Consider the following 14,650-nt stretch of genomic DNA (forward strand, 5'->3'; position numbering starts at 1 on the left):
CTGTTCTGGTGACAAAAAGTCTTTGGAGCTTTATTTAATTTGGGATCATCAATCAGCTGTTTATTAGATTCTAGCCGGAATGTCTCTAAAATTCCAGATAGCTAGGATAATAAGATGAAGCCAGGAGAAAGGGGTCTCATAGGCTCTGACAGCCTTTACCACTTCTCTAAAATGTTAGCAGCAAACCACAACCCCAGGTCACTTAAATTCTAAAAGAGAACTTAGTGGTGCGTATGTCAAGTGATTCTATTTTTACCCTAAAATGAGCCCAAAGCATAATGTTGTAGACTTTAATAATCTTATTGAAGGATAAAGCTGCCCATTCATTTGGTTTATGCTGTAATTGTTTTTAATATTTCCTCTGGTGATGCTATTTAATGCATGGCTTTGGAAATTCTATTTGATCAAATAGAATTAATGGAAAATACATGGAAAAAATTAGGGTACCTAATTAGGGTAAATCAGATCATGTTCATTGTTTTGTGTATCATAGCTATTAAATTTACCTTGTGGGAAATAGAATTTTAAACATCTGCTATATAGAGTACTATATAATGATTTTTTGGTGTATATAGAATATGGTGTAGCCATTAGAAAAATTAGGTAGGTCTCTTATGTACTGGTATGGAAAGCTGTTCAGATATGTTATTACTTGAAAAAACAACTTACATAGTGCTGCAATCTCATTTGTGTAAAGAAAAAGATAAGGGGGTATGTGATACCATATGAATAGTGAGTGTGTGTACGTACGTGCTTACGTATACACAGGCGTTTTCTGAGAAGATATTTGACAGAGTTTATATAGGACCTCTGGACACAGCAAGTGGACAATGAAAGCATTAGAGCATGAATGACTCAGGGAGACTTTTAGTTTCTACTTTACCTTTCAGTTTTTTTTTTGAACTTTCTGGCATAGTGGTTCTTTTAATTCAGAATTTAAAGATGATATATTATAGAATAATGTGTATTATTTTTTATTTTTAGCTACACGTTTCTGATTTTCTCCAAGATATACCTTTATAATATGGAAATATTCTCAGAATAAATCAAAACTTACAAATTGATAAGAAAAAGTTCATTAGAGAAAATGGGCAAAGGGAGTGAATAATTTAAAAAGCTCAGATGTCTAATATGCATATCTAAAGTTATTTATCTGCACCTGTAATTAGGAATACATTAATTAAAATAACAATGAGATATTATTTCATACCCATCCTATTGACAAGCACGGAAAAGTCTAATAATGCCAAGTGCAGTTTAGGATGTGAGAACAGGGGAGATTTCAGATACTGGGGTGAGGGTAGTAATTAGTACAACACTTAGGAAAGAAAATTGGCTGTATCTGGGTAAGTTGAAAATGCTTCTGTCTAGCATTCCTACTTCTACATATATACCCTAGAGGAACTCTTGTACATTTGCACAAACATATTTATTGCAACGTTGTAATAACACAAAAATGGAAATAATCTGTTTTCGTGATCAGGAGGGTTGCATAAATAAATTTTGGTGTATTCAAACAACGGAATACCATAGCAGTTACAAAGAAAAACAAGTCACGATTGAGTAAAAAGTAATCATGTTGCAAAAGGATAGATAAAATTATACCATTCATGGAAATTTTCAAAACACAAAACAATTCTATTATTTTTGAACACATACATGTGTGATTAAGCGTGATGGGAAGAACATATACTAACCAGATTATTTATTATATTAGGGGAGGAAGGGAGGAGAAGGCAATAGGAATAGGAAGGCTACAACTTGTCTTATTTTCTTAAAAACATCAGAAGTTGGCAAAAATGATGACATTATCTGGGTGGTAGGTTGAAGTATGGTTATTAAATGATTCTGTGTATTTTCCTGATTTTTTTGACCTATAATAGTATTTTTTTAATATAAAATATTTTAAATGTACTCTAGTTGTCCAATTTCTGAGGGTTTTAAAACTTGACTTGTTGAAACACATAATATTGGATGTGTTCCTTTTTCAGAACAGAAAGTATAATAAACATATTAAGCAATTGTTTGCATAATATATTTCCTAGTTTTACATAAAATATACACTGTCTAAAAAAATTCCTTTTTTCTTTTCAGACAGCGTGTTTTCGTGAAGAAAGGGACGTGTTAGTGAATGGAGACAATAAATGGATTACAACTTTGCATTATGCTTTTCAGGATGACAATAACTTAGTAAGAATCTTTTTTTCTCCAGTTTTATTAAGAAATAATTGACATATATCACTGAATACATTTCAGGCCTATAGCATGATGGTTTGATTTACATATATTGTGAAATGATTACCACAATAAGTTCAGTTAACACCTATCTTCTCATAGACACAATAAAAAGAAAAGAAAAAAAGAAGAAAGGGAAAAAATGTATTGTTGCGATGGGAACTCTTAGGATTTACTATCTAATCAACTGTTCTGTATATCATACGGCTGTGCTAACTTCAGTTCTCATGTCCCTAGTACTTATTTATCTTAAAACTGGAAGTTTGTACCTTTTGACCACCTTCCTCCAATTCCTCCCCTCTAATCCTCCACCTCTGATAACCACAAGTTGTCTGATCTCAATCTTTCTGTGAGTTTTTTTATTTTTTTAAGATTCCACATATAAATGAAGTCATACAGTACTTATCTTTCTCTGCCCAAGTTAGTTCACTCCGCATGATGCCTTCACAGTCCTTCCATGTTGTTACAAATGGTAGGATTTCCTTTTTTTTTTTTAATGGCTGAATAATATTCCATTGTGTGTGTGTGTGTGTGTGTGTGTGTGTGTGTGTGTGTGTATGTGTATACCACAACTTCTTTATCCATTTATCCATTGCTGGACACTTAGGTTGCATCCAGGTTTTGGCTATTGTAAATAATGCTGCTGTGAACATGTGGGTTCAGATATTTTTTTTGGTTAGAGTTTTCATTTCGTTTGGATATATTCCCAGAAGTGGAATTGCTGGATCATATGCCAGCTCTACTTTTAATTTTTTACAGATCCTCCATACTGTTTTTCATAGTGGCTGCACCAATTTACATTCCCACCTTTTGTCCACATCCATGCCAGCATTTGTTATCTCTTGTCTTTTGATAATGGCCAAGAATCATTTTCGTATGTGTCAAATTCTTATTAATTTTTTTTGCTGACAAAATTTAGCATTATTTTTGAAGCATTATTTAAATACAAGTGTCATTTAGAAAACCACTGAATTTTACAGAGTATAAGTTGTTTATTTGATACGTAATTTTTTTTACCTAGGTAATTCGAAATGTTTCTAATGAAATTTTTTTTCCTTTTTAAATAAGTCAAAACTAAATCTAAACACTTAAATTCTATAAAAGGTGCTCGGGGGTTTTTTCTTTGCATGATTTTCCCAGTGTATTTTATTCGTAGTAGTCTATTCTTATTTAAAATTTTACATATTTTTTTGAAGTGGTCGTGTTCTACTCTGAGTAGAGCCACATTTAAAATCTGGGCTATATCTAATTTTATATCGCCATCATGGACCAGTTGACAAAAGAAGTTGGGAAAGAGCTGGAGGAAAATAAAAATAATAGGAGCACTGAAAATTGAAGATTGAAGAAATAAACAAGTGATAAGAGGAAAGTAAGACGAAATATGCCACAGTTGAGGTTGCAGCTCCTTGCCTGCTGTTCAAGGCTTTTCATTTTCTGACCCCAGTTTTTATTTCAAGGTTTACTTTTTAGCAGACATGTGTTGAGTTCCTGTTGTGTGCGAGACACTACACTGTGTGCTGAGATAGAAAAATTAGTAAGACATTTTTCGTTCATTTGATATTTATCGGACATGCGCTATGTGCTACGCACTGGTCTTGAGATTCCGTATTCAGTAGTGAATAAGACAGATAGGAGCTCTTTTCTTATGGTTCTTATTCTCCTGAGGGAAGCCAGGCAATAAATACTATTTTCAGATTATTTCGGGTGAAGAAAATATTTATTCAAAGGTATGAAGTCAATGAGGACTCATCTCAGACAAATGTAAATTAACTAAACCAAGAAGGGAGAAGAGACTGAGAGGGCTTGGGGAACAAAAGCATAGAAATTTGGAGCAGTTTGTCATAGTCAGATTGATGGAGGGTAGAATGAGAGGCTTGGGGATGAGGGTGGGGAGGTGAGAGTCACATCATATAACATCTTGGATTTTATGATAAGAAAGTTAGACCTTCACAGCCATGTTTTTCAAAAACAGGTTTTAATTTTTTTTTGGTTGTGGAACTCATACGTGTGTTTTTTTAAAAAAAATGACATTATACCCAAAAGCCTAGACTTAAAGCCTGCAGACGTAGAACTGCCCTGATTGATCTCTTAGCTTCCTCTTTCCACCTCCCCTCACAGAAGGGTCTCTCACAGAGCGGAGTTTGAGCACTGCTCTTGAGGGCTGTAGAAGTGCTTGTGGCTGGAAGGACGAGGGTGTTTGAAAGTTGAGAGGAAAGCTAGCAGTGAAGGGGAAAGAGGTGCAAAATCAGGCTTCCAGAGTGTGGATCATGCTCAGGAATTCAGATTTTATTCTGATTTCAAAGTGAGTTTTCAGGAGCGTGTGATGAAGTCCTTTGTTTTGCACGGAACATCCTGGCAGCAGTGTGGAGGACGGATTTCATGGGCAGAGCTAGAGGAAGGAACCAGTTAGGTGTTCTGGGGACATCATGAGGGCTTGAATGGAGGTGATAATGGACTGGTAGGGATGAATGAAGAGCGAAAGGATGGTTTCAGGTACTGTTCAGGAAATAAAATTAGAACTTTGTATGTTTATGTGGCTGTCATTGGAGGATGAGAGGAGTCAGAACGGTTCCCAGTTTTCCAGTGTCTGACTTGTGGGACTCAGTGGTTAGTAGTTGATGAGTTGGGGAATATAGGAGGAAGAGAAATTTGAGCATGAGGGGAAGATGCTTAGTTTAATTTGGTATGTGTTGGGTTTGAACTGTCACGTGATCCGTTTAATGGGTTAGATATGTCACTCTGGTGCTTCTGAGAGTGACTAGCACTACAGATCTGGGAGTTCTTCGAGATCAGATTTCAGCAGCCCAGACCCGGCCCACCACCCATTGTTGTACAGCCTGCAAGCTAAGAATTGTTTTTATATTTTTAAATAGTTGAAAAAATAAAAAATACTATTTTATGACATGTGAATGTTATATAAAATTCACATTTCAGTGGCCCTGAAGTTTACGGGAACACAGCCATGCCCACTGACTTACGTATTGTCTGTGGCTGCTTTCGCGCTACGGTGGCAGCGGTGACTGGTTGTGACAGTGGCGCTCGAATAGGGAACCACACTGGATGTGCTGCTGTCAGTGCTTTGCGCTGCAGCCCAGCAGCTTACAAATTGCAGCGACAGTTACAGCTTGATAACATTTAAAGTGCTGTACATACTGCTATTCCATGACATTTTTACAATTATTTGTGTTAATAGTGCATATGCATCATTTCAAAATAAGGAAAGGAGAAAAGGGAACTTTATATATGCATTTAAGGCGCAGCAGAGAGTGGATTATTATTTTTTAACAAATTAAACGACAGCGTGGTGTTTATTATGCAGCCAACTACAGCTATACTAATAGAATACGATAAACGTCTGCATCGCCCAATGAGCGCTCATCACAGCATTCCTAGCTCACAGGAAAGCAGCAGTCAGAAAACTTAGGAAATTTAAAACAATCTTATCACAGCAGAATTCCTGCATAAAAATAGAAAATGAAAATGAGCCTGCAACTGTGGCAACTTCCGGAGTGCTCATTTGTTAGCCAGGCGAAGAAAGCCGTGTACCAGTGTTGGGTTGTAGCCGCAGAAAAGTAACTTGTCTGAGACTATTATTATTAGCATCTAAGAGAGAACAGTTGCTCAGAGAATGGAGGATATTGGGAACAATGTCAGTGGTTGGTTATAAAACTGGGGAAATGATTTTCGAGTGGTTTTCTGTGGCTCTTGAGTTGAAAGATATTACTGATGCTGCTCAGTTACTGTTATTAGAGAAGTCAGTGCTGAGTTCGAAGTAACCGAGGAATTAGCTTCTGTGAATAGTTTGCGTGGAATAATTGTCATTCGTATTTTCAAAGAAGCTGGGAAAACACTAATTTGGCACAAACTGAATTGGAATCTGCTAAGATGTATTACAGTTGAGAGTGATGAAAATATGTGTGAAGCAGAAAGGGGCTTATTTGGACATATTACAAATCATGTGAAAATATTAGGTGCTTAAAGCCTGTACCTATTTGTTGTCTTATTAGTCAGCAGTTAATTTGCTGCAAACATTTGAACCTATCATGTATTTTCTTTATTAAATTTGTTGGGGTGACATTGGTTAATAAAATTGTATAGGTTTCAAGTATACAATTCGATAATAAGTTATATGTACTTTGCACTGTGTGTTCACCACCAAAAGTTAAATTTCCTTCCGTTACCATATATTTGACCCCCTTTTACCCTTATCTACCTCCCCGCTCCCCTCTGGTAACCACTAAACTGTCGTCCGTGTCCATGAGTCTCTGTTTGTCTTGTTTGTTTGTTGCTTTCAGTTTTATATCCCACATACAAGTGAAATCATATGGTTCTCAACTTTTCCTATCCGACTTATTTCTCTTAGCGTGATAATCTCAAGATTCATCCATGTTGTCGCAAATGGCAGTATTTCATCTTTTCTTGTGGCTCAGTAATATTCTATTGTATGCATGTACCACTTCTTCTGTTATTGAACCAGTAGTATCAACATTGAACTTCATTCAGTCTCATGGAACAAGTATTATCATTTCTATGAATTTTTGTCAGAAATGAAACTGAATATCCTGACTTGCTGTACAATAGAGCCGTTCAGTGGTTTTTCAGTGGTAACATTTTTCTGGTATATTTTGAACAAAGGCCAAGATTGAAATATTTCTGAATAAAAAACCCACCCTCTGTCATTATTATGAAATACTGAATAGTTTTGGAAACTAGCTTTTCCCATAGGCTTGGTATGTTTTTAAAACAAAGGTAATAAACTTTGTGATATCCATTCTGTGATAAAATCACCTCATTTTTAAGGAGCTAAAACTGACATTTAAATATCCTCTGTTTACTTGCCTTAATGCTAAGTGATACACCACAAAGGAAGGAATCGCTATTATAGCTATATACATGAAAAAATAAAGTATCATAAAGATTAAATAATTTTCAAAAGCCACTTAGAACCCAGAGTCAAAATTTGAATACAGGTCTCTCTGACTACAAAGCTCGTCTTTCTACTATGTCTAGTTTTCACTCACCTTAAAAAAAATAAAAGAATATGTTTATAAAACAATCTAGAAGATCACAGAAAGCTATGACATCGTCGTAATCTGACAACCCAGAGATGATCTCTGTGAACATTTTGGTGTATATTCCTGTCTCTCTTTTTGGCATACACACACCATAAAGCAAAACTCTATTAAATAGTTGTGGTTTTTTTTGTTTGTTTTTGTTTTTTTACACATTACACATAGTACTCTCTGAATATTACTTTACTACTGACCTTAAATTGTGGATTTTCCACAAATCAAGCAATTCTGTAACATCTGCAGAGTGTCTTACAGTTTCACTGAGTTCTGGCACTGCCTGGGGATAGGCTCGGACCCCACAAGTTAAGGGTTCAGTCCTGTAAGCCCCCTCCCCTCACCGCCCGGTCACGAGTCCAGGTTGTTCCTTGTGCTTCTGACGCATAGGCTGTAGACTGAAGATTCCCTCCTCGGGTTCACTTAGAGCAGCTCACGTAACTCAGGAACAGCTTGAAGGAGAGTTGCATAGGGCAAGGTATGAGGAAAGGGGCCCGGCACTTCCATGCGCTCTCTGAGGGTGTATCACAGTGGTTTCCCAATGCTGGTCCAAGTGCTGGTCACCGGTCCGAGGCGAAGTAAGGAAAATGTAGTGATGATGAAGATGAATTTGTTCAACATAAAGGACTGTCTTATATTCTGAGTTTTTAAAATCCTTTTTGAAGAATTAAAGTAGTCATCTATGAAATGTTGGTAAAACTGTGGTCTACTGTTGTAGGTGGAGATGATGTTACTTTTCCTTATTGTTACCTTGCAAAATAATTGTCATCCTATGTCATCCCCTTCTCTGATTTTTAAAAACTTCATTTTACCGCTTTATGAAATTTTCAAGTTTTGTAATAACTGCTGAGGATAATTTTACACAGCTTCTTGTTAATTAACAACAAAAGTATTTGACCTAGTGCTGTTTGACCTTGGGTTACTTTATATTATTTTTCATTCTTATTATTTATTGGGTACACTTTATTTTTCATTCCCAGTACCTGGTTATGGATTATTATGTTGGTGGGGATTTGCTTACTCTGCTCAGCAAATTTGAAGATAGATTGCCTGAAGATATGGCTCGATTCTACTTGGCCGAGATGGTGATAGCAATCGATTCAGTTCATCAACTGCATTATGTACACAGGTGAGTAGGAGGCTCCTTCATCGTCTCTGGCTGGAAGCCATCATGTGGTATCTAGAAGCAGAGGCCTGTTCGTATCAGATTTATTAATTATGGTCTTAGACGCATTTCTTATCAACCAAAAAGTTTATTCTGAGATACTTTTAGTTGTTTTCCTTTGTTGGTATCGTCATTTTATTTGTCAGCATTAAAGAATTGAAGTGACGATTATACACATATGTACTTGTGTAATACCTGTTTTGATTTCCAGTCAGCATTTCTATAGGATACTTCTAAGAAAACACTCTTATTTAAGTGTACATATAATTTTCTTTCCCTCAAAAGTATGCACAGGCCCGTTTTCTTACATTGAGTCTTATGTATTGCAATTAGCCAGAATTCTAGGCCAGAACTAATAAGTTCATTTACTAAATAAGACCTATATTATATACTTTATGTTTCTCAAGAAAATACTTCTGAGGATTGTAAAAATGTTAAAACAGTTGTTTTTGTAGTAAAGTGATAATTTTGATGACTCTGCAAAAAATTCTTTCTTTGTAAACTGTTTGACAAGTACAGTTATTTATTTAAAAATTTCCCTACAATGTGTGTTATATTGCATGCAGTTTACGATGGAATGAAAAGAAAAAAGTGGGCTAATTTACAAAATGATTTTTATACAGGCTTGTTCTTATAACTGTTCACGCAGATTAAAAATTTCTGAAGAGCCCATAATTATGTGTAATCAAAAAATTTTAAATGTATTAGATGGCCTAAAAAGCAATCTTCCATTTTAAAAGGAAGGAAAGTAGGAAATGATCGCAGCGTCACTGGTGAATTATTTAAATGAGAAGGATTTGGGTTGTGTAAGCCGCAAGGAGTAAGGAGACGGGAAGAAGTGGGGGAAGGGTGCTGCCTTCTTAGGGCGAAATGGAACCATTTTCTAAGACAGCGGTTTGCAGACTTGAGTGTGCATCAGAATCACGTGGAGGATTGTTCAAACCCAGATTGTTGGGTCAACCCCAGAGTTGTTGACCCCAGGCGCTGCGGCTGCTGGCCTACCGACCACGCTTTGAGAACTTCTGCTCTAAGACAGCAGTGACTGTTTCTTTTTAAGCTGTGGGTGGTGAGAGTAATCTCTGTGCAGAACTACAGTGCAGGAAGAAGAGACATTCTGCTTCAGTGTGTTTTCCTTTAAAATGTGAGCACCTTACGCCGATTGATTTAATTAGAGATGGAGTTCTAGGACATTATTAAAGGTAGAATATTTTGATTAAAAGTTTTGTATTTATGAGATCTCAGATTGGCTTTTGTCTATTCATATGCTTTTTCTCTATTAATATGTGATAGTCACAAATTTTATTGAAAATAAAAACACGAACATACTTTGAAAATTGTAAAGCACAATGCAGTTTTTAAGATGGTGTTTTGGTCTCAAGAATGAATTATAGGATGTGAAACCAAAGTGCTTTTTTGTTGCTTAAACAGTAATCCAAATCCAATTAAAGACAGCCATTTAAAACTACTTAAAAATATTATTTCATAAAACACGTAAAAAATGTTAGTCTTAGACTCATGGAGTTTAAAGAAACTTTACTCAGTTCATATCTAAATTCTCAACAAGGAACGATCACTTCTGAAAATAATTTAGCTAGATAAGAGATAATAAATATGAGGTCTTTGTGTTACTCTTCCTTCTGCCAGGCTTGTGACAAATATTCGTAACTCATCACAGGACCCTTTCCCACTGATCACATGTACAGTCTTATAATTCTTCTCAACATAGCATTCCTCATAACATCTGTCTTTCTGATACTGATGTGGATTAAGAACCATCTCAGACCTGAGCTCTGCTTAAGCACCTTTAATTTTACAAGGTACTTAATGTTAAATGAACCCGTTTATTCCATTAGGTTGGACAGCTATAGTACTATAGAATTTACGTTATACTAAGCTGAATTTCTTTTTCTCCTAATCATTGATCCTAGTTTTGCCTTCAGAGCCACTTATAATAATAATATAACTTATCTTCCAGTTATCATGCCTTCTGAGGTCATCTCTTCTATAGGTTAAACATCTCAACATCTAAAGTTTCTCTGTTATCAGACTTTACATATGCATTCTCTCTTCTTCTGTCTCACACACGCACGCACACGCACACTGAGCCCACTCCCTTGCCTCTTCCTCCTTCCTTGTTTCTCCCTTTACTCTTCAATTGATGTATTCTGTTGGTTGATGCATTTCTTAAAATGTGGTTCCCATTTTCTGGATAGATTGTTTTCAGCAAGTGCTTTACTGAGGAAATATTTATTGAATCCTCTTTTGTAAATAGTGTGGTGGTAAACTATGTGAAATTTTAAGTAAGTAAATATAGCATATAGTCCTGACTTTGAAGTCTGGGGACACAAAACATAAGACATAAATGAAAATTAAAATAATGTAAGTTAAATAATCATTTAGAGCAAAAGTATAAGAGATGGAGTGAGTTTGGGTTGTGAATTGCTAAATGAATTATACAAGCAAATTACAGTGAACTTAGAGAAATGAATAATAAGCTTAATTCTCACGGTCATTTCTAATTGTTATTTAACTCTTGTTATGTGCTATGGACTTTACCTATATTATTCTGAATCTTACAATAATTGTGATTTGGATGTCATCTGAAATGGATGTTGCTCCATTTCATAGATGAGGAAACCCAGCCTTAGAGACAGGAGTCAGTAAGTAGCATAGCCCGATTAAAATCCCAGTCAGACCGAGGCTAGAATATCTGCTTTTTGTATAATAATATCACATTTAGCTCATAGGAGAATGCTTTAATGGTGGGGCTTTGAAAATATTGAGACTGCTTCTCAGCCCCTCTCTCCTACTGGGCTGCAAGGATGATAACAGCCAGGCTTTGCCCCCAACGTGGGAGAATATTCTTTTGAGGGATTCTAAACGGACCAGATGAAAACATCTGCAATACTGAAATTGGGATATTCTGCCAATGAAACAGCTAAGCCGGATCACCCCGGCATACCGAGCATCTCATCGGCTTTTTAGCACCTTGCTACTGAATGCGAAGAAGTAGCCAAGGATCTGCGACATCCTTTAACACGAATGTCCAAGACCAGTCTGTACAAGTGGAAGAGAAGAAATTTGGAGGAAACAATACTTAATAAAAGGAAAATCCTTCTTCCCTAAATGATCATTAATATTGTCTGAGAGATAAGAGAATGTATGGCATGTATAAAAAACTTATGCTACCAGAAAGGGATATCCGGGGAAAAAGCTTTTGAAATGAAAACTATGATAGTAGATTAAGAAAAAAATCAGTAAAAGAGTTGGAAGGTAAAGTTGAAGAAATGCTCTCAAAAAGAGGAGAAAAAAGTCAAAAAGCTGGGATGCTAGAAAGGAAAGTGGAGAAAACTATAGAATCATTCAGAGGGTAAACATGTAAATAATAGGAGTTCCAGAATAGAAGGACAGAGAAAATGCAGAGGATGAAATTATCAAAGAAACAACTAAAGAATGATTTTATAAAGGTGAAAGACACAAATTTTATATTTAAAGCGTTCACTGAATGCTCAACACATTGTTGGAATATAGGCCCTCTCTTCAAGGCACATCGCATCCCTGGGGATGGTAACGAGTGATGAGGTGAACTCATACGAACAGTACACGTCATAAATGGTTACTTGGTAATTTATAGCATGCCGTGTTATAGGATACTGTTATCTAGAGGCAGAGACTAATGTTTTCCTCAGTGGATATATTTTACATCTCTGGAGATTTTCTTCATCTAGACCTGGAACTTTGTGGTTGTTTAAAGCTTTTCTTACTGGATGTGACTAAATAGGTAGCTGCCATGTAGCATTCTCGTTGTCAAATCATATTTTAGGAACAGTTGCCATTGCCTCTGGTATTTAGACCATAATCTTACATAAGCCTCCAAATCGGTTATATCAGTCACTATTGCATGGTGTCCACTGGATTTTTTTTCTCATAAATTATTTATCTTTTCATTCATTTCTTTCTTTATCACCTCATTCCATAATGGATTTAAATAATTTAAGAACACATACAATGAAACGGCAGCAAAATCTGTGGAGGACTAAAGAAAGAACCTACAAGTAAAGAACCTAAACCAGGATGAAATAGCTAATGAGCAGATACTGTCGAGTTCTGTTTTCATAGTTTCCATGCTTATCTTTACTTCTTTTTCTGGAATAGTTGATTCATGTGAAAATGTCCAAATTTCAAATGAGACTAAGATCCTAAGGGCTCAGGCACACCAGCTGTTGGTTGAATAGAATCTCTTTTTCAGGGCAAATTAAGCTGGTTTCATGGAACTTAATGGCAAATGTGTGCTTTGCTGTTTGTTTTAAAGTTAAATACTGGCTTGAATAAATTCTTGGGATGGAATGTAGTTTTTGAAGTAATCTCTCCTTACCCCAGTTCAAAAATAAAAACTGAAAACCTGAAAACAATTCACTTATTCATGGATTTCTCCATAACTCCTATTTTTCCCCACTGCAGTTTATTTCATCTTCAAGATTTGTGATTAGTTTTTATTAGCTTCACCTACTTAATGTTAATAATGTTTTATATAACATGAATAACTCTAAAGTGTGCTGATACATCGTAGAAAATGGATCATATCTATTTTAATAGAATTTATTGAGGGAAATACTGCAGAATTCAGTTCTAAATAGTTTTGCATCCCTTACCCCATAAGAATTTTATGAAAGATAGGTATGTGCTGGACCTCCACAAGGGCCTCAGGTCAATTTCATCACTTTCAGATTGGATTTGTGGTCTGGTTGGACAGTTATCTTCTCAGAATATGTAAAATCATTATACTTTCACAATGACATAGAAACATTTTGAGGCTGGAGTCACATTTCAAAATCGGAATTTTTTCATACTGCTAATGGAGGAGGTATTTGTATAATATCCTGAAATTACTAAAGAATAGATACTGTTATAGTTAAAAATTGTTAGCTGTAAATGAACTCAGGGTGTACACCGTTATTTGAATCATTTTATGTAGAGATAGTTATTACATTACAGCACATGTGGTATTTCAGTAACAGCGTGGAATTTGGGCCACCTTCAAAGGCAGAGAGAATAGTCCCCAAAGACCACCCTTACTTCTGACATCCATTGCAGGTTTGGGGGGTTCCCAGAACCACCCTCAGTTCTGATCATTTGCAAGGACTCACGGAACTCACTGATAGCTGTTCTGTTTGCACTTACGGTCATAGTTCACGACATGGAAAGGGTACAGATTAAAATCAGCCAAGAAAAGAAGCATGTAGCGGGTACCTGGTGTACTCAGGAGAAGTACTAAGCACATCCATGTGTGACAGCAGCATGGAGTATTGCTAACCAGGGAAGCACACTTGAGCCTTCGGTTTCCAAAGTGTTTTGTTTTTTTTTTTGCAGGAGTTGAGGGTGGTCTGAACATATTGCCTGCTTGACTGACCTTTATTCTCTAGCCCTTCCCAGGGGTTGGAATTTTACCTTTAGTTTCCAGTCTCTTTCGGAAGTAAAACTGATACCACATGCCCTGAATAAATTACAACCCTTATAAATCACATTGTTAGACTGCCTGGTGGCTAAAGCCCTTAGCAAACAGGGACACTCTTATCAGGCATGATATTTTGGGAGGCTAGAGATCACCTCCCAGCTAGGGCAAAGGCCAGACCTCTCATTGGGTAAGACTAGTTCTTCACTACACAGGTCTTCAGTCAAGGCTTTCTTACTGCAAAATAACCATATTTGGGCATCTCCATTTAATATAGCATTTATGCAATGGACACAGCAACAGTATCAGTGAGAATATGGCCGTCACTGAATGCAATAGCTTGAACTATTTGTTTCGAGTTGTTATCACTTTTTGCAGCATGAAATTGATTTTATCAAAAAAAGGTCAAGTGTATAAATTTTGAAACAAGTTGATTTCAATAAAGACAGGTGTGCCTGGATAACATAACAGCACATAAATACATTTTGAAATAATGTCATATTGATATGTTAGTACCATCTGTTTGAGAATTAGTTGAAGAAACTTCAGAATTAAAAATACATATTGTAAGTCGGTGGCTGATTTCATCATCAAACAGAACATGCTTGTATTTAGTTAAAATGGTCTCACTCTTGCTTCGTGGTATCTAACACAGAGTATGTGAGTTCTGGTAGATGTTAAATGTATTTTTTGGAACACCATGATTTGTCAGTATATCTTATTCAATTATGT

General features: G+C 36.0%; 1 protein-coding gene across 1 annotated transcript in view; it reads left to right on the plus strand.

Moving 5' to 3' along the window:
• The window catches only part of CDC42BPA (CDC42 binding protein kinase alpha), a 280,756-nt gene that overhangs the window by 80,349 nt on the left and 185,757 nt on the right, over window positions 1-14,650 (plus strand). The window contains 2 exon segments of the mRNA XM_023531028.1: window positions 2,095-2,190; window positions 8,282-8,430. Coding sequence (XP_023386796.1) covers window positions 2,095-2,190; window positions 8,282-8,430 — 245 coding nt within the window.

Source organism: Pteropus vampyrus, unplaced genomic scaffold (genome assembly GCF_000151845.1).
Source record: "Pteropus vampyrus isolate Shadow unplaced genomic scaffold, Pvam_2.0 Scaffold60, whole genome shotgun sequence".
Classification (NCBI taxonomy): Eukaryota; Metazoa; Chordata; class Mammalia; order Chiroptera; family Pteropodidae; genus Pteropus; species Pteropus vampyrus.